General features: G+C 32.2%; 1 protein-coding gene across 1 annotated transcript; it reads right to left on the reverse strand.

The window, feature by feature from the left end:
- Nucleotides 1-17,233: 17,233 nt before the first annotated feature.
- LOC137926069 (uncharacterized) lies at nucleotides 17,234-18,841 on the reverse strand. The gene is made up of 2 exons (XM_068769608.1): nucleotides 18,083-18,841; nucleotides 17,234-17,829 (listed from the first exon to the last, which is right to left on the reverse strand). The coding sequence occupies exons 1-2, from the start codon at nucleotides 18,783-18,785 to the stop codon at nucleotides 17,234-17,236; spliced, it is 1,299 nt and encodes a 432-aa protein (XP_068625709.1). The 5' UTR covers nucleotides 18,786-18,841.
- Between the last annotated feature and the right edge of the window lie 1,059 nt (nucleotides 18,842-19,900).

Here is a 19,900-nt window from a genome sequence, read left to right on the forward strand (position 1 = left end):
TATTAATAACCGATATGAATAATTATGAAAACTTATGTCTGCTTTATGGAATTCGCTCCTGGAAATCTGGTCAAAATGACGATGGTGATATCTGTTGAAATATAATCATTGAGCCTCCTTCTAGAAGCAACATGGCCTTAATCCACTAGACAATCCGCTGTAGATGTCACATATCTCGAGGAAATATCTTAGGTAAGATTTAGGACATACCCATATATCCTTCCGTGAGGATTTCGACTTCGACCTCCGACCTACGATCGCTAGTAACAGACCATACACATCATCATAATTTTACCCGTACATTATTCACTGCTGAACAGAGACCTCTCTTAAATCTTCTTGCAACTACCTTAACAAGTTACACGCCGACATAGTGTGTATCATATATATATCGAACATGAACTGTGATAAGATACGTAACCTGTTATAGTTATTTACTCATGGATAATCGTTTTTCGTTAGGACATATATTCGTTCAAGGAGGCTGTGCACTCCCTGAGTAGGTATCCTTATTCTGGCGGAATATTCTGGGACGCTCGCTATCCAGGCTCAAGGTCTAAAAAGGGAGGCGATCATCGTTGCTTGTTAAACAACAGACATTCTCGAGCTGTAAAACAATGTCCAGCATGCGGTGGTAGCAATATCACGATAACGACAAAACAAATAAGACACCAATGATTCAAAAAAAATGTATATATAATTATTTAACTTCAACTTGTATTACATAGTTTACGATTTGAGTTAGTAATTTTTTTAAGTCTTAGTAAACATGCGAAAACGAGAGCAAAAAAAACTACGGAAATTTTAAACGTAATTGTACAAATAAAGGACATAATTGTCTGTGGGATAAAGATCCTAATAAAAAAAATCGTTGTCCGTTGGCATTTACAGCTTCACTGTATTTAAAGTATGAGAAGGCTGAAGGTATCCTTAACTTATTTAGTAACTTATCTTCTGCTATTACTACATGGAGGGGGGGCCGCCAAGCTATTAAGTTGATAAGACTGACATCCCATGGTGCGAGATCCCTGAGAGGGAATCACAGCTTGAGTTTTCGCCACTTCTTGTTGTAAGAAGCCGCTAATATGAGATTATTTATTTAAATATTTACCTCAAAGATCATCGTAATTTTTGTCGTAGATCGTTACCAGATGAACTAAGGTCTTCCTTATAGATTTCCAATAGGATCGGTTATAAGTTATTCGTTTCGTGGTTTACTTAATAAAAGCAAGACATGTATATATATAGTATTACACATAAAAACCATAATAACTTTCCAAACCATAGCTAACATAACATAATTCACCTTGTGAATACCGAGGCCATTGCCTCGTATATAAAGAGCCCGGGTTCGATGCTCGGGATTGATGATCCGAGTAACAGGTTTAGATAAGCCTCTTTGCAATGCATCGTCTTTCACCTTCACTGACTAGATTCCTCTCTTGTTGTTCGCTCACAACAGGCCTAAATCTATCAACAGGCTATCTACATTTACATTTCACTGTTAAGCCAGGTGCTCCTACCTCCACTGCATACAAATTCACTATGAAATTATGTATAATTATTTTGTTGACGACATTTTATGAACATTTTTTATAATGTATTGTAACTACATATTAGAGCAGTAGCCCATTGGTAGAAGACTGAGAGGATTGGCGATAATAGGTTCCAGATCTCCAGAGGACAGGCAGCGGGTTCTCTTTGTACCATAACGACAACGAAGACTACAAAACGTTCTTTAAAATAAAATTTATAATTTATTTAGGTTCTGAACTTGAAGTATTGGGTTGGTAAATTTCATGCTACAGTAGCTCTGTATTGATCACAATTCTCTAAATAAAACACTAGGTATATTTCAATGTTGAAATATATTATAAATAAACATTATGAGACACAACATTTTTGTAAGAGAGCTATGGGCAAGTACCCATTGCTTATAAGTGAAAAAATTACAAAAGTACTCGTATGAAAAAACAAGTGATAGTTGATAGGCCACATAGTTCGCAAAGTAAAAGGCCGTTAAGGCCTAACAAGTCGACTAACGGAACGTACGAAAGTCACACGCAAAGTGGACAGATGAGCTCGTTAAGATTTTCGGAAGACGCTGGACGTAGGCCGTTTCCAAGTGATTTTACTCATAACCTATGGTGGACACCAAAGTCCAGCAGTGGGCGTCCTTTATCTGAAATAATGATCATGATGTTGTTCCCAAAAGGTTGAGAACTATTCTTACAATAATCGGGTACCTTTAACCTTTTTTTTTTAATGAAAAAATTACATTTATACGAACCACGTCTTTACGACTCGGAAGCCAATACTCATAGCTGTTTGATAGATCATTGCAGTGATATTTGACGGCCAATAAACCGACATGCAGCCGTCAAGTGGCAATTGACGGTCATGACGTAGAGCGGTGACGTCACGGGAGCCCATTGACCGTGAAACGTGTATGACCTGCCTTATGCTTTATCAAGGTCACTGGGTTGATTCGAGTGCGAAAAGGAATGTTAATTGATCGAAGTAAGCGCGGGAACTACATGAGAAAGTAGTTCGACGTGTCAAGGAGCGATGACGTATTCAACGTTGGATTTGTTTGATTGGTTGAATACCAAGAGCTATGACGAAATGTAATCCACTGTACGGATCAACATAGAGAACAAACGTGCACACACACACAAATACTTTGTAATTACTTTTATAATGTACTAGCTGATCCCGCAAACGTTGTTTTGCAAAAAAAAAATTAAAGTTTTTAATTAACAAATGTAAGATAAGGGTTGATCGTAGAGGGGTGAAAATTAAGGTTCGTTTGTATTTTTGTATGCTGTATCATAATAAAATAAAAACCAAAAAAATTGTCTAAAAAAAAAAATTTAGGGGTGGACCACCCTTATCACTTATGGGTATGGAAAATAGATAGTAGCCGATTCTCAGACATACTGAATACGCATGTAAAATTTGGTAAAAGTCGGTCAAGCTGTTTCGGAGGAGTTCAAGTTCGAACACCGTGACACGAGAATTTTATATATTAGATAACCAACAATTTATATCTGATGACAGTATCGTAGGAAATAAAATATCGAAGTACATACCAAGTATCAATCAGGATGTACAATAATATGACTCTTACAATGTACTAGTACAGATAAAAAAATTGTATAATTTTTTAGCGGATAAAGTTAAGTCTTGTTTACTTAGCGTATATGTTTTTGTTATCGAAACTGTCGTTATTTGTAAATTCCTTTTTTCGTATTAAAATTGACTCAACCGATTACCATCGATTCGCAATTGTAAACATGTTTCAAGTGTCAGCACGACCTAAGATCTTCTCGGAGGTTCTTACGCCTGGGCACTGTCAGGTAAAATGAGGTACAATAAACATTAAAAAAACATAGTTGTTAAAGAAAGTGCAGTAAAACTTGAAACTGTATTGTGTCAAAAATAGGAAGTACCAAAAAAAAACAGAGCCAAGGGTCAAATGTGTTTATATGGGCAAAAAGTTGAAGGGTCACCGGCGGCTGTTGCGTAAAATTTGCCAGTGAGTTATTGCACACATATGGTGGCGTAGGCGCACTGGCGCCGATACGAGAATGAAAAAAAAATCATGCATAATTTCATGGTCTATTTCGCAAAAAATATCCCGAGATGAATGTTAATTTCTTTATGATCACAAACCCTTAGGCTTAAAAAATAATAACGAATATCTCTGTAAAAACTTTGAATAAACTCTATGTAATATATCTAAAATATGCCGCTAACTCAGAAACTTTTTTATATGGGATTTAGGGACTTATTTATATGGGATTACAGGGGATATATCTCTAGATGACAAAATAAAAAAATATGTACAAAAAATCAATTTAATTAATGTTTTTGAACATTTTAATTGATTATCTTAAATCTTAAATATTGGTTTGAATAATTATGTAATTTTCTCTTCCCTGGCAGTTTTTAAAAGCTCCTTCAATTCAGACTGACACGCAGCAGTTGCATTAGCGATTTTCCTCTTAAAAATAAGACTTCGTTCCACAGACGGATCAATGTACATAAAGAAATCGCAAAGCACATTTGCCATTCTTAAACCTTCACTAAGATTTTTAAAGTAAACGTCACGTTTCCTCGTTGAAGTCTATTTTTAAATTGGCTGTAAATTTGACATAATTTTTTTTTTACTCCATTTGACGACTTTTACAAAGGATATTGGATTGGATGGCTATTGGAATCCTTTTATTATTAGGTATGTACTTACTAGATCCGCGAATAAAGAAATTTTTAGCCGCGACTATAGGAATGGGTCGCTTTTATATCCGCGGATAATAAAAACGTGAATAAAGGCAGCGCGAATAAGGAGCCTTTACTATACTTATCATATGTAGAATGGTCATGGTTGGAATTTTTCTATAACATCGAATCAGGAGTGAGATCATCTGTAGATGAACAAAAATAATCAACATTGATGGCAGATTGACAAGTTTAAGCAGGATCAGGTAGGTCATAGACCAGAACTGATGGCCGCTGTGGCTTAACCCTTTCCACTCCAATGTCGAGTGTCACTTGACACTGATTTTGTTCTACAAGATCCACTGTCGAGTGATACTCGGTGTAATACTTCTTTTTACGGAAAATTTTAAAACGGGAAAGATTTTTGTTACTAAAATGTTGGAATCACGAATGAATGAAACATATTCTAGAATCGCAAGATACTATAATTCAATTAAATTTTATCGATGCTACATAACAGCCTTGGAATGGAAAGGGTTAATGCCTTATGATGATACTTGACCGGAGACCAAGTAGACCGTAAAACGTCCACCCGTAAAGTGGACAAAAGACTTCGTCAAAGTTGTCGGAAGGCGCCACAAGGAGCCCGCTTCCTACCCGTATTATTAGAAGTAATAGGACCATCCAACTGAGAACATCGTAATGATGACACTATGGCACAACTTTTAAAACTACCAACATTATACAAACTGTATTTACCTAATTTAAAATTTGTGCTTTTGTAGGCACATAGATACATATTATAAACAGACATAGTCATATTCAAGTAAGTACTTGAATAAATGTACGTTTGGCAATTGTCAATCTATTTATCCGTTGCAATCATGTGTTCAGAACTTGATCTCAGTTTTATAAATAAAAAGTTTAGTTAAGAATTTTAATCGTATTCAAAGGCGCGAATAAGAGCGTCTTAAACATAAAAGACGGCTATTGCATGCCTTAATAAATACCCGAAAAATCATAAGTTTTGTACTTTTACACTAATTTTTTTATATTAATTCGTATAAAATTCAAATGTGCGTAAAATTAAAAATATAAACAAATGTAATGTTAATAGAATTTTGAAGCATTAATTGTTATTTTTTAAACTGTTTTAATATTATAAAGATATTTATTATGTTTATTAATATTACAGCTTTTAGAAATCGCTGCTTGATTTTCCCGGCACATTCAAATTGGAATGATAGACGCTGACTGACCTAAAGTTTCTGCTGGGGTCTTTTCTGAAGTGTCTTTGAGAACTTATTCTATTTATTAGGGATTGCAAACAAATTTAATAATATGACCTAGAAATACAAAGCAAAGAATACAGGACTAATCGTAATCTCAATGACAGGCGACTAAAACCCGCGCTAGGTTTACAATAACTTTTTTTTAAAATAATAATCATTTCGAATTTAATATAACAAATGATTATTAATCTTAAATTAACTTTTAATATTCTATTATCAGAAAGTTTTGCATCAACAATAAGTTCTACGACATGAAATGAAGGGATATAGGTAAATGTTTAACCTATTATTTTCATAAACTTACATGGAGCGTCGTGAAATGTCAAAAATTAAGATAGATACTCCAAAGAAGTCTAGGATAAGCCTTTGTTGCTCTGCCACTCCATATACGAAGAAACTGTAAAGGCCAACTTACAAACGGGGTTCATCATTATCATTATTTCCGCCGTAAAAAGTCCACTGTTGGACATGGGCTTCCTCCACAGATTCAACTTAAGTACAATCAAGTCAAGGTCTTTTGTCTACCTTGGACGTCTTAAGCTGCCTAGTCCTTAATCTGAAAAACAGGTAAACAGTATTAAAAATAAAATATGTTTTAAAAAACAAATTATAATTTAAGAAATTAACTTAAGAAGTATATAGGAAAGATAAAAAAGTAAAAGGTAACTTTTTATAATGCTCTCTTTTATTTTTCCACTGTCACTTTTTAATCTTTAAGCTGTATTTTTTTTCAGCGTGGGCGTTGTAGGCGGGATATTGACACCGCCAATGTTATTTATTAGCGGGCCGGCGCCGCTTTTTTGCTGGCCCTACACGCCGATGGATGGGGGCCCGAGATTTGTCAATGCGTTGATAAGACGTTACTTGCGTACGGTGCATTTTTTATTTCTTTTTTGTGATCGAACTTCGACCCCCTTCTGCTACTATGTTTCAGACCATAAATATGTCGTTGGGTTGTACAGCTATATAGTTATTCATTTTAGTACGTTGTAATACTAATTTTAAAAACATATTTTTACGTTATTAATAATTTTGGACACTGAATTTTAGATAACGTGCCAGTATAATTAAAACATACATTTATTAACAGGTCATGAACTGTACATAGACAGCTTTAAAGTTTTTACACTTATAACGTGTTATGTATCGTCCTTTTAAAGGATTTATATTTATTTATATTATAATCCACACAGGATCATTTACAGTGACCACTTAATTTGAAAGATACTAGAATCAGATTGAGCTTCTTTACAATAGCTTGCTTCACTGTAAACTTTGTAGGGTTCAGCACAGAAAACAGCCTATAACAAACTCAGAAGGTTTCACTCTAATAATATCCTTAATACAGTAGTAGAGTAACGAATTTTCAAGCTATAAATGTAGGATTATATAATTGATAACAATATCAGGAAAACAATCCTTCATATTGTAATAGGATTTGTTCACAAGTTTTTGTTAAAAGAAATTTTTATAATTAATAAATGATAATTTGGAGTCAAAAATGTATGTTTATTTTTTTGTTTTGACTTTATAGCTTATTTTTTGAGGCCACTCGTTCCCTCCCTTAATATTGTTTAGGACAGGGACATTTAATTCATTGATTTTTACTTATTTTCTTTTATTTCTGTACTCCCTTTCCAATTTCTTCCATTTTCTTCTTCCTTCTTTTATATTTCATACATTGTAGCTTATTCAAATATTCTTTCCAAGAATTGCCTCTCATTATTCGCGACATTTTATAAAACACTGCATATACATTAACATTTTATTTCCTTTCAAAAAATATTTTATTTATTCATACAATTGTTTTCGGTACTTCGGACACTTTAATTTACTTGAATTAATTTAATATTATTAATTGTATATGCTACAAAACATATAAATAGTTTCATAATAGTAAACAAAAAAGTACAATGGGCGGTCTAATCACACGAAGCAATTTCTTACAGACAACCATAGTATGGAAACTATAGAAGTATAAATAATAGGTACATAGTTAATGTGTACAAAACATGTACACATATACATATATGCAAACGTTCATACATAAACTTACCTGTTTCTATATACATATTCATATAGCATATATACTTATAATATTACGGTATCATACATTTTAAAAATATAAAATACAACAAAAAACCTCAAACTTGATCGCACCTGCCTCAGAAAGAATAAAGAGACAGAGAAAGAAAAAGAAGTAAAGTAAGGGATAAATAATCAGAGGTCTAGTATTTTTTTTCGAAATGTTAAAACTTATACTCTATTTTTTAATACTATCACATAGAAATGTATAGCAACATCGTATATCGTTGCCCATACGCAATGAAACAAAGAAAGAATTGGTAATTTTATACTTTCATATTTTTAATGCTAATTCAAAACTCCAAGCAGTTGGCGGCGAATAACCACAGTTTATGCTATATTTTTATATTTACATTTATTTTTTATTTTTGCGTTGCTGACTTTAGAACCCGTAGATGCGTCACCAGGTTATCACTAAAAATCGGCTTCGTGATTTGAACCTATTGAATCCAACTGTAGTTACCTAATCCTCTAAGAAGACATGAAATTAACTAAATTTAGAGAAAAGAATGTTTTTACAAACTGCGACGCGTATGCGTTTCTTATTTAGAGTTTTGATACTTTACATCAAAGTATCCCAGGAATTTTAGGAGTCACGAAACCCATCAAGCGCCTTACGTTCTCTTGTTTGGCAGTCGAATTAAGTGTTTAGTTTTTTTTTTATCTAAATTAACGGTCCTGCAAAAAAGACTCAAAGTCTTATATGAAATATATAGGAGCCATAAGGTTCTGGAGTAAGCACAACCAGCGAACGCAAATAAGGACGTCCACGAACACGACGGAGAGACGACCGTGTTAAAGTCTTTGAAAGACACTAGATGTAGGCCGCTTTCAACTGATCCTAATAGAAATCTATGGAGAAGGTTCATGTACAGCAGTAAAGATACTACGGCTGAAACGATAATGATAATGATGAACGACTAACAGTTGTGCTACGAGCAGCCATTAGTCTATATCAAGAAACAAATAAATAAAAATGATATAGACAAAAATTGAAACTATTTTTTATTCTTCGTCTGGATATGCTATCTAACGGTCATTAACAAATTTTATCTCAATATATCTAATAGCAGGAAAGCTTGAACGTTTACAAGTTATAACAATATGAACTAAATTCAATAGTGGCAATAATAAAAGTACAAGTTGTAATTAAATATTACACGCAATTAAATAAAGCCAATTCAAAATTGATTTATTCATTTACTCACGGAATTTTCCTCTGTTACGGAATTATGATGATTACTAATGTACAGGTAAATAAAAGCAAAATTACTATTAAAAGAAATAAGTATTAACGCAAGAAATTTAGATTTTTATGAGTAAACATATTTACTTAAAAAAGGTTACACAACTTAATATATTCATATGTATACCCAGGGAATTTTAAAAATAAATACCACATTCCGTCTATCAACATTAGTTAAGATATAGATAGTGAAAGAGTTTAGTTGGTAGGAAATATTAAGAAATAAATAGTTATAACAATCAAAACATAGGATACATGATATGAATATAAATAAATTTTAATAACATTCAATCAAATAAATATCTGGATTCAATCCAACACGTGAATACTAATTCTAACTCCTTTGCGTGTATTTTTAACTAGTTATCTGCTGCGTAATTTCAGTTTTAGCGCAGGATATTATAACTAAAAGGCGTGACTAAGGAATCGCTACGTGCTATGATTTTATTTTATCCGCCGCGAGCGCACATCATCAGTCGGCGGCAATTAATTGAATAAAACAGAATGGGAACATTAAACTGTGCACATGTACTGAACACTGATAACGCACTGAGAAAGATTCCGTCGTACACTGCGGGACAAGCGAAACGGTACACTAAAATAGTAATATTTTATTTATTATTTTTGAACACCCCTGTATAGGTATTTCGTTAATTCAGTTTTTCATTTATTATTTAGTTCTGTATGAATCCTTTTCATAAAAAATTATTACAATAAACAAAAAAATAATAAACTTAAAATTTAGTCTTAGGGAAACCAACGCAAAGGCATATCAAGAAGTTTTTTTTTTGCTTTTTTTATTCACTATTTTTACCCTGAAATGGTACATTAATGCCGTATAAGCATTCTCTACCAATAAATACAAGGTGATACTAATAAGCGGGGATTATAGAAAAAATATTAAATTGTATAACAATAAATGTATATGTACATATATATATATATATATATATACACACACATATATATATATATATATATATATATATATATATATATATATAAAGCAAGTAAGTCATATAATTCTCCGTCAGAGAGAAATACAACAATTTTTCGTCGCAAACCTATCTTATAAATAAAATAGTTATATCTTATAAACAGATACCGATTTGATGACTCTCTAGTTGCAAGGGGAAGGTTATATCAAAGCAAAATAAATAGAACAGAAAGAGAAGAAAGATCAAAGTCGAACTTGTAAGCAACGAACGTGAGCAACGGTAGCAAAGTAAACGTAATTCTACCATTATAGACATTTATCATGGTTTGATTGAAGTAGTTTCAATTATGGGGTTGGTTAAGTTGAACGGTGAAGTGATAGAAATATATATATATATATATATATTTATTTCTATCACTTCACCGTAATTAAATATATATACACATAGAGAATAATTAAAGCAGGCATACTTTTCTTGACGTTCAGAACTTAAATTTTCAATACTCCAATTATAAATGTGAAAAGCAGACCAAACAAGAGCATCGGACTTAGTAACTGGTGACTTACACGTTTTTTTCCATGAGAATTTTCTTTTTTCTGTCAGGAGAGCAGTGCAAATAAGGAAACAAAACATAGCTATGGCACCATAGCTATTAAAGGAACTACATTTCGAGACAGAGAGGAAACTGATGAAATTGCGAAGCACTTAAACCTGTCGTAACCCATAAAAATTACAACACATTTGTTCTTCATTCTTAATTTCTCAATATGCTTTATAATATACGATATAAAAGATTTATGTGCGGTATGAAAAACTGAATTTTATACAATATAAAAAATTAAATAATAATTGGTCAGATAATTGTGGCTTGCAGTGTACAGACGCTGGAACAGGAGTCCGGCGTCCAAATAAAAGCTAACGAGCGGCGCGCACTGTACGGGGGCTTAGTAATGGCGTACAGGCGGAGGCAATGTTAGAGTTTTACAATAGTTTACTAACTTTGTACATCCGAAAATGTGCTTTTATTTATAATAATATAAATACGCATTAAACATTTATAATGTGTATTGAATTTTTTTCCATTAAGATGAACTTGGGTCCGATGAAAAACCGATAAAGATTGGATATCTTTCGGTTCCAAATAGTCCTAATGGAAATTAACGGGATAGGCCGACGTTTAGCGGAGATTGTTCTACTGCTGAAAATATGATGTTACTTATTAAATGGCTTAAAATAAATAGCAAATAAAAGACTGCTATTATCTTTACTAACTCTGTCTTTCCACTACCTGATGTTAAGTTGATTATGAACTATTCATAACATTTTTTTCGGAAAATAAATGTTTAGGTTTTATAGATTCGACACAGTCGGATATTTTAAATTTTCTAGCCTTTACTAGAATTAATATTTTTATATCATAGATGTAAGAGAGAGGCGTAATTTCTTAGCATTTCTTGGTTTCACCGTGCGGGTGCCTGGTCACCAACCAGATTTCTCTCCCTACTTAACTAAATTTAAAATGATAGTGCTAATGATATTGCTTTGGGATCCCATTTCAGAACTGAGCTGATGTTAGGCCTTGTTTTGCCTACATTGTTCAGCAGATTATAAAGAGATTTTACTATTATAACTCTTACATATAATGCATAGTCAAAAGTCAAATTATTTCACAAACTTTACAATAATAGCCGCAAGAAAAATACAAAATTATAATTAAATTTATTTTGCGATCATGAGATATTCATATATTGGACAATAAATTGCAATTCTGTTAGATTAATCTGTAAACCCGATATAAGTATCTCCGTTCTATAATAAAAACAAAGTAATTAATATATACTATAAATTATAGTGGTCACGTCACTGTATCGAAATATATATCACCTAATATCGAAAAACATCTTGCTGACAACAATAGGTCGGAAAAAAATTAATATAGCTTAGATCTGTTTTCACTACAATTATTAATCGCGTAATATAACCAATAAACTACGAATATTTAACTAAATGTTGAAATTCATAAGTAACATTATTATTTGAGAAAGTGGGACGTTTATGAAAAATTGCTGAAATGTCACCAGTCTTATCTTACAGTCAAATGCTACATAGATCGAGGGTCTTTTGGCCAAACGTCTACCAGTATATGTAAAGTTAGGATACCACAATATACTACATCTAGATAACATATTTCAAAGTAATTCATAATTATGTTCAGAGGTAAGAAAGGGGTCTAGAAAATGTAAACCGTACAACGTTACAATAAATATAATTTAAAAGCAAATAAAGAATACTTAGGCGTAAAATATTAACTAAAACTGATTAGAAATTGATCTATCGACTTAAGTACGAACGGAACGTTGTTAATATAAATAAATGAAGACGTAGGGCAATATTTCCTCCGGGCGTACAGGCGGGTGGCATGGTATCGGGCTATCGGGCCAGATCACCTTCCATGCAGCGATAACCTTAAAAGCACTACCAATATTAATACATCAAACACCCACGTGCGGTACATTCATCACCGGCGCATATTGAGCAGCGACGGATAGAACGCCATTCTATTTCCAATAACCGGCTAATGATGGACAATTCCGTGCGCCTTGTCCGAGTTGATTTACTAAAGCTTCACTCAGCCCCGGACATATATCTGTGACAACTCAAGTGGTATAATTAAACACATATAATTCTTATTTATTTGTTTCATAACATACATATTTAATAACTAATCTTTTAATGTGTTTCTACGCGTAAAACTCGGTAAATTCGGCTATGATTATTATATTTTCGTTGCCCTTAAACTTCACAAACACTGCGTCTTTGAGCGCTTGAAATGAACTGATCTTCGCTATTGGCAACCAAAATGCTGCAGAATGCTTTTTTCGCTGAAATACGAGAGGTATTGCTTGTAATTCGTAAATTTTAACTAGTTTTCATATAATATCAGTAATTATTAAAAAAAAAGAAAAAAAAATATTTTTTTTAATTAATAAGAAAAATCCATTAAGTCTAAGACCCGTTTTAGGTTCTTTATTTGTTAACGAAAAATATTATATATATAAAGATCTACATTATATACAATGTTCAAACATATGTCGACATTTAACTGATAAACATTTGACAAGAAATAAAGACATCACTTCTCTTATTGTATACACAGCACAGTAAATTAGATCAAAGGGCAGTAGTTGTAAAATTTTTCGTCAGTCGAAACTAAAAGGTTTGTGAAGATGTAACCAAATAATAATTTTGTACCATAAAGTAACCATGAAAACAATCAAACTAAAGTCTTAGTGCGTACGGAAAAACACTAAGTAATCATTGTTTATCATTAAGACATTAAATCTTCGGATTAATCAAAGAGCTCGACATTATTATAATATATTTATGTGATAATATTTTGTACGTTTAGAAATTCTAATAATTTGAAAAAAAAATTAGGAAACGTCCATAGTGTATTTACAAAGCACAGTGAATAAAATCTATAATTCATTTTTTAATAAACGGAAACAGATTTTTAATAAAAAGGCGCAAAACATGTTTGCAATGCCATTTACAATTTAAAACGCATATTAAAAGTAAATTGACGGATAAAGCTTATTATTCAATAAAGGAATATTTAAAAGGAATATACTATTGTACGACTCTTGGCCAATGATATCAAAATAAATTAGAAAGCCGTATTACCATTAACCATTTGAAGCAAGCGGGTATAAAGTACAGATGCGTGTTAGTAAATTCTAAAAATTAACACACTACCTATTGATCAAGCAGCATGGATTACAATAGAACAAGTACACTGTTATGATAAATCACAGATCACGTTCTTCAGGTGGTTGGCACATATAAATCATAGTCGTTTCAAAAGCAACATATGTTATCCAAATAAAGGACAAATTAGGTATAGAAAATTCTATTCCCAGTAAAATTTAAAAAACTAATAATGATTATTGTTTAACTTTGTACATAATACTAATTAATATGTATGTAGTTTTCATTTTAAACTTTTTCAATAGTTGGGGATTGTACCATATTTAGGTTTGAAAGAGACGGCAAATGAAATAATTGCTTTCGGTGAGTCATTTCATACATTCGTTCATCCGGTTCAAAATTAGTGATAGAAGCATCATAGATGTGAATTTCATACATCATGCAAAATGACTCAGCAAATTTGACGAAAACTTCAAATTCAAACTATCTTTATACAAATAGAAATTTACACCCACTTTTGACTCAACAATATTTTAACATTACAAATAGTAAGCTACCACCGACTCGGAATTCTGATCTGCTGACAACAAAACAAGAGCCGGCAGAAAAACAACAGTTACATTTATAATTGAAGTTTAAGAATGTTTGATGTATAATATTAATGATACAAATGAGTCAGCAAGGAAAACAATATAACATGAAAACGATCAATATATCCTAGTTTCTATTCAATTCGCAATTCAAAATATTTAGATTCCGCTATTTTTTGACATTCATAATGCTAAATGTCGGAAAGTTGATCAAAAGGTAGGCTACGTAATATATCCGTCAGTCTGTGTTTATTAGAATAGGGCTAGAGTATCCCATTGCCTGTTGTAAAAGGCAAGGCAGTGAGCATGGGGGCCTTCTTTGAACACTCAATGCGATGTGCCTCGGTACAGTACTGAGAGTTACCTGCGCGGTCTGTAGAAGATCCAGGTGCCCATGCGAAGGTAAGGTGGGCGACCAACGATGGGTTTTAGTGGATAGAAATTCAACATAGCCTTGTCTCCGGAGGGCACGATATCTTCTATGTATATAAAAAATTTCTTCCCCAAAACAAAAAAATATGTATAATTGCGAAGTAATTTGTAAATTAATAATAATTAAGCATAACTGTGTTTCAGTTTGAAAATGTGGTCGCTGTTTTAATACTGCGATATAAAACATACTATTTCAAATCTCAGAGTGATAATTTATCAATATAATACTATAAACATGTTTCTGTAGTTAGGTTTCTATATGTAGGCTAGGTCTCACTTATATTAAGTCAAAACGCCTAAAAAAAATTCAAGTCGTGATATTTAACGGAGTAAAAGCTATCCATTTAAAAAAATAATTAATTGTTGTGTGGTATTAAAAAAGAAGATTTGATTAAATATCTGTAATTTCCATCTTCTTATTGTAAAAGTCAATATTCACAAGACGCTCACCTTTTATCGGGAGCCGTTGACCCTCACACGGAACGCTTAAGTTAGTCGAAAGTTCAAAACATAGCTTTACGTAGCAAAGCGTTTGAGTTTGCCACAGCGAGATTGAAAAAAGGAGAGAGACGAAGGTCTTATTAACCCATATAATTTTCTATACATTCATTCTGCAATCTGGCCGGAGAAGAGTATTAATTTTAGCTGCATTATTAATATCAATTGCAGCGTTGTCTCCCAAAATAATAAAATCGGCTTTGATATCCACGCAAATGAAATGATTGTAACACCCAATATATTAATAAAATATAAAATGATTTTTTTATCTACCATGAAACAAATTTTTAATCCTTTTAATTGTAAGATCATTAGATGATACATTCACTTTAATATAATAAGATACATGGAGTATAGTCTAAATATTAAACCATAATTTATTTTTAAATTTAATTTAATTTAATCTTAAAAAAGTAATCAAATAAATAATAATAAGCTTCTCATAAAAACTTCATTATAAAAAAGATACATCAATGGAAAGGAATAAAAGGAAATTACTGTAAAGATTATTTAAACTATAATATCTTTATACATAAAAAATGTATTAAAATGTCTCCATTTAAATTCTTTTAATATTCAGGCTAATATTAAATGAATAGATTAACTAAAGTAAACTAAAAAGATATTTCTAGTAAAAGATTTATAACGTACAAAAGACCTTTTCCAATTTTATTAATTTCGTTAACAACTTTAAACATATGCGTATTTTAGTTAATCGACTAAATTGCGTTAAAAAAAAATAGGAATACACATATAACAAAAAATATATGAAACTTAGTTTTTGTAAACCATGTAAGAGCTTTTAAAAAGTAATTAACTAATTTTATTGCTTATGATAATAATAAAAAGTTTAAAGCCTCACAATTTTTTTAACATAAAAATGTTACAGCGCGTTCAGCCAATAAAGCTTTTAAGAACAGGTGGCCCCTTTCCCATAAGCCACAGGTTTCATGTATTCCCATATTTGAGTATATCGGGACACGTGTTCAGGGATCAATATCTCATATTGGCGCCGGCGCCTGCAGCGGCCCGATAGTAGGGGGATGCTGGTGTATTAACCGGCGGTTGGAACGCGGCGTTTTAAACGCAGCGTTTCTTTGTATTAGGTTTCTTACCAAAATACAAAATGGATTAAAAAGCAAGCGTATTTGATTATGGCTCTAGACTTGACTCTTTATTTATGTGATGATTTATCTTTACTTTCAGAAAGTGAGTTTAACGAATTTATTCTATTATCTTCACACTCCTTAATTCGTAAATCTGAGAAGTGAATAGTTTTTTTCTTTGTCAATTTAAATCGAGAACTTAAATATTCAACATGATTATCATTTCTGTTTAAGGACATCCATGGCTAAATATTAGCCTCTTCTATAGATTTCTAATATGACCGGTTGAATGCGGACTACATGCAGCACTTCTAACAATTTCTTCAAGGTCCTCTGTCCACTTTATGGACTCCACTCTAGAAGTCGAGCGACCAGTTTTATGCGCTATGCAGCCTGCCCACTGCTACTTTTCTTGTTAATCTGTTGGATTTTATCGATTACCTTCGTTCGTCAATTTATCTTCCCATTTTTAATTCAATCTTGTGAGAAATCACAAGAATAATAAGAAGCATGGTAATGCAATTACATTTAATACTTTATTAACTGAAATTTAATGGAATACAGAAAAAGAAAACGCCCGTTTGTCGGGACCCACCCTTACCGCGGCATGGTAGCAATTCAGATAAAGCGACCTTTACAAATTGAACTGAAAAACTTTAACAGAGCTCATGTACTTTTTTTTTGCCTCAACGTTTGTTCGTAATCTAATTTTAAAATATAGGACTAATATTGGTTACAAAGAGGCGGTCAGTGTAGACTTTTTAAATTTATAGTTTTCTTTATTTCATTACAAATTAAGGTTTTGATATTTGAAGTAGTAATTTTTTATCTGGTAGCATAAATTATTAAATCTAGTATTTATTATTAAAATGAAATTAGTAAATTATCTCAATTCAGTGTTATATAGGGTTTTAGACAATAAAATGTATTTTAAATATTAATTTTATTTACATAATCTTATTGACTAACTAAATCAACATTTCGGCGTGAAGCTTTTATTAAAAATATATTTTTCTCCATTGCACAAGCATGCACTGTCAAATATTTCATAAATAACAAAAATAATACTCTTTGGCAATCAGTCGTGTTTTCGCATGTACTTAGAATATAAAAAATGTCAACAAACACAATTCATACTAAAAAAATTTTTTACTCCATTTTGTTCAGTATAATCACTAGTTCCCTCCCTAGAAGCTTCTGGAACGTAAAACAAAGCATCGGAAGTTGTCCCTACATTATCTTGTGTATCCAAATGTCTGTAATATCTTTCTGCTACATTGCTATCATAATGTACACTGTCTTCAAAATAAATTCCCGAGTTCATACCATCATTTGTGTCACACACGACTTCCCTATTTTCAGTCTTTAACGCGTCGTATTCTATTTTAACCGCTTGACTTACTTCTCTATTCTCCGGCTTATACAACTTTCTCCCTGTCGAACTCCTACTGGGTTTTGCATCTGTAGATGTGGATACCTCCGGCGATGTTATTCTCTTGCTCTTGTATCTTCTGTTTTGAAACCAGATCTTCACTTGTGTGGGTGAGAGATTCAAAGTCTTCGCCAGTTGTTCCCTTTCAGGTGCCGTCAAGTACTTTTGCGCTCTGAAACGTATTTCCAGCGCGTGGACTTGTGTTTGAGAAAATAATATTCTCGGTTTTCTTTTTACGGTTTTGTCCTTTTTGTCCGTTTTAGCATTGCAAACGGGAACTTCTGTAAAGAATAAAATGTGTTGTTAATAATAATAATAATACTTCTAAAAATTAGAGATATGAACAGACAATTGTTTTGATAGTTTATTAGATATTTATTTTGTTTTTTTACGATAGGTATTGCCGACGCATACTTATATACAATAGTTGTTTATTATATAATGTTTATGTTATGTTTAATATATCTTTGATATTAACAGTTGCTGATTAGTTTTTACGATGTCGATGTCTTTGAAAATGTTGTATTTACTTACTAGTTGTCTTTCTGGACATAGCAAATTTATCTAGGCACTCTGTTTTCGTGTAGGTATTGGGTATCATGGGTTGTAAGCTTTTTTCACTCACATAACTTCCTAAGCCGGGCATTTGAGGATCTCTCTCCACACTGTCCACTTTAGGAGCTTCTATTACAGAGTGAGATGCTGGAACAGATACATCTTGATATTGCTCGTGAGGTTGTTGATAAAGGTTGTGATAATAGGGATTATAATTATAATACTCTTCTACTTTGGGATCATGGTACATTTCAGGGTTCCAATACGAGTCCATGTTGCTATGTACGGGGATGTTATGGTAAACTTGACCAAAGTATTCCGGACAATATGACTGGCTCTGATTGTGGTATACGGGCTCGAAGTCATTATTCCTTCTTTCTTTGTCGTTCGACTTCCACATATCGTTTCGTTCGTAATAATTTGTCTGGTTAATATTCAAAATGTCTTTCACAGAAAAAGGAGTGGTCAAACTTGAATTACTCTCCTCGATTTTCAATCTGTAATTAGTTTTAGGGTCCAAGTACGCGTTGTAATCTTTATCGATGTCTTTCTGCAAGCTCTTATCAATGCTACGCGGATCTTGATAACAGTAGAAGTCGTTTTTGCATTCGTTGAAGTTGTGCTTTAAGTTGTTGTTGTTGTAAGAATGTGTCGCATCATTAATATGTTCGTAGGATTCCATATTGCACTATATTTCACTGCCTCTAATTCATTATTCACTTTGACAAATTGTTTTAGGGTGCGGTTGGATTAATTAAGCTGTTGTTTAAATGACTCGCAATGGAAGACTGATGGTGTCAAAGATTGTGCTGTGAAGCCAATCGACGAAGCCTCGTGTGTTATGGGCGGAGCTATGGGGGTAGCTTCTGTCCCTTTCACGCATATACCGGTCGCAAGTCATGTTGTCCTTATCCCTCAGCCCGGTCCTGTTTACTACGAAACGTAAATAAATGTATGATTTCATTTGTGGGGAACATTTGATGCCTTTCTCTGATATCGATGACGTAATTTTATATTTATTACGTCTTTAGTTTAATCGAGATTTATTTACGATGAAATTATAATTTCATTTGAAATATTATATAAACAAATCTTTATACAATTTCAATACAAAAATGGGTAATAATGTAATGTATTTTTACATTATTAGCAGTTTGTTATATAAGAAGTAATTTTCAGAATATTTAAGGTGTGTTTTGATATCGTACAGTACATTCAATTTGAGTATTTTCTTAATATAATGAAGACATCCGAAGAAATGACAATCTTGTCAAAATTTACCAGAATATCAAAGACATGTAATTTTTTTTGCTGCATTGTACGCTTATAGACCAACGTTTACGCCTTCAGTTAAGTTATTAAACAATAACCAATTATTTAATTACTGCAGTCTATAATACAAGTTAAACTTATCAGTAAAACCTATTTCCTTTTTATTTAATTCAACACTGTAACTTTTAACATATTTATATGATATGTTTTGACAAATATTAATTTCAAAAAGAACTTTTTTGAACATAAATTGTCTTAGACTAGAGATAGATATTGATATTTTCCGTTTATTGATATATTCAATAGTTCTAGAACATCAGTTTATTATATTAATTAATCCACCAAAGTACGTACAAGTCCGAAGTCGTACTTACAATCTACTGCTATTTATTTACCTGCTAGGCTATTATTGCTAATGTATATTCGAATCTCGGTTGTTCTAGAGATTTTTTATATTTTTTCCAAGACAAAAATTTCTTTACGTTCCATTTTTTCATTCAAATAGCAGAGTGAAAAGAAAACGAA

Source organism: Battus philenor, unplaced genomic scaffold (genome assembly GCF_028537555.1).
Source record: "Battus philenor isolate CCGP_79_NKW_IND1 unplaced genomic scaffold, ilBatPhil1.0.hap1 SCAF_28, whole genome shotgun sequence".
In the NCBI taxonomy this organism is placed as follows: Eukaryota; Metazoa; Arthropoda; class Insecta; order Lepidoptera; family Papilionidae; genus Battus; species Battus philenor.

What these genes read in the sequence shown, in the direction of transcription:
- LOC137926069 (XM_068769608.1), bottom strand. Translation starts at nt 18,785, where the DNA reads ATGGAATCCTACGAACATATTAATGATGCGACACATTCTTACAACAAC. An exon ending in TATGTCCAGAAAGACAACTA is followed by an intron (nt 17,830 to 18,082) that starts GTAAGTAAATAC and finishes TATTCTTTACAG; the next exon opens with AAGTTCCCGTTTGCAATGCT.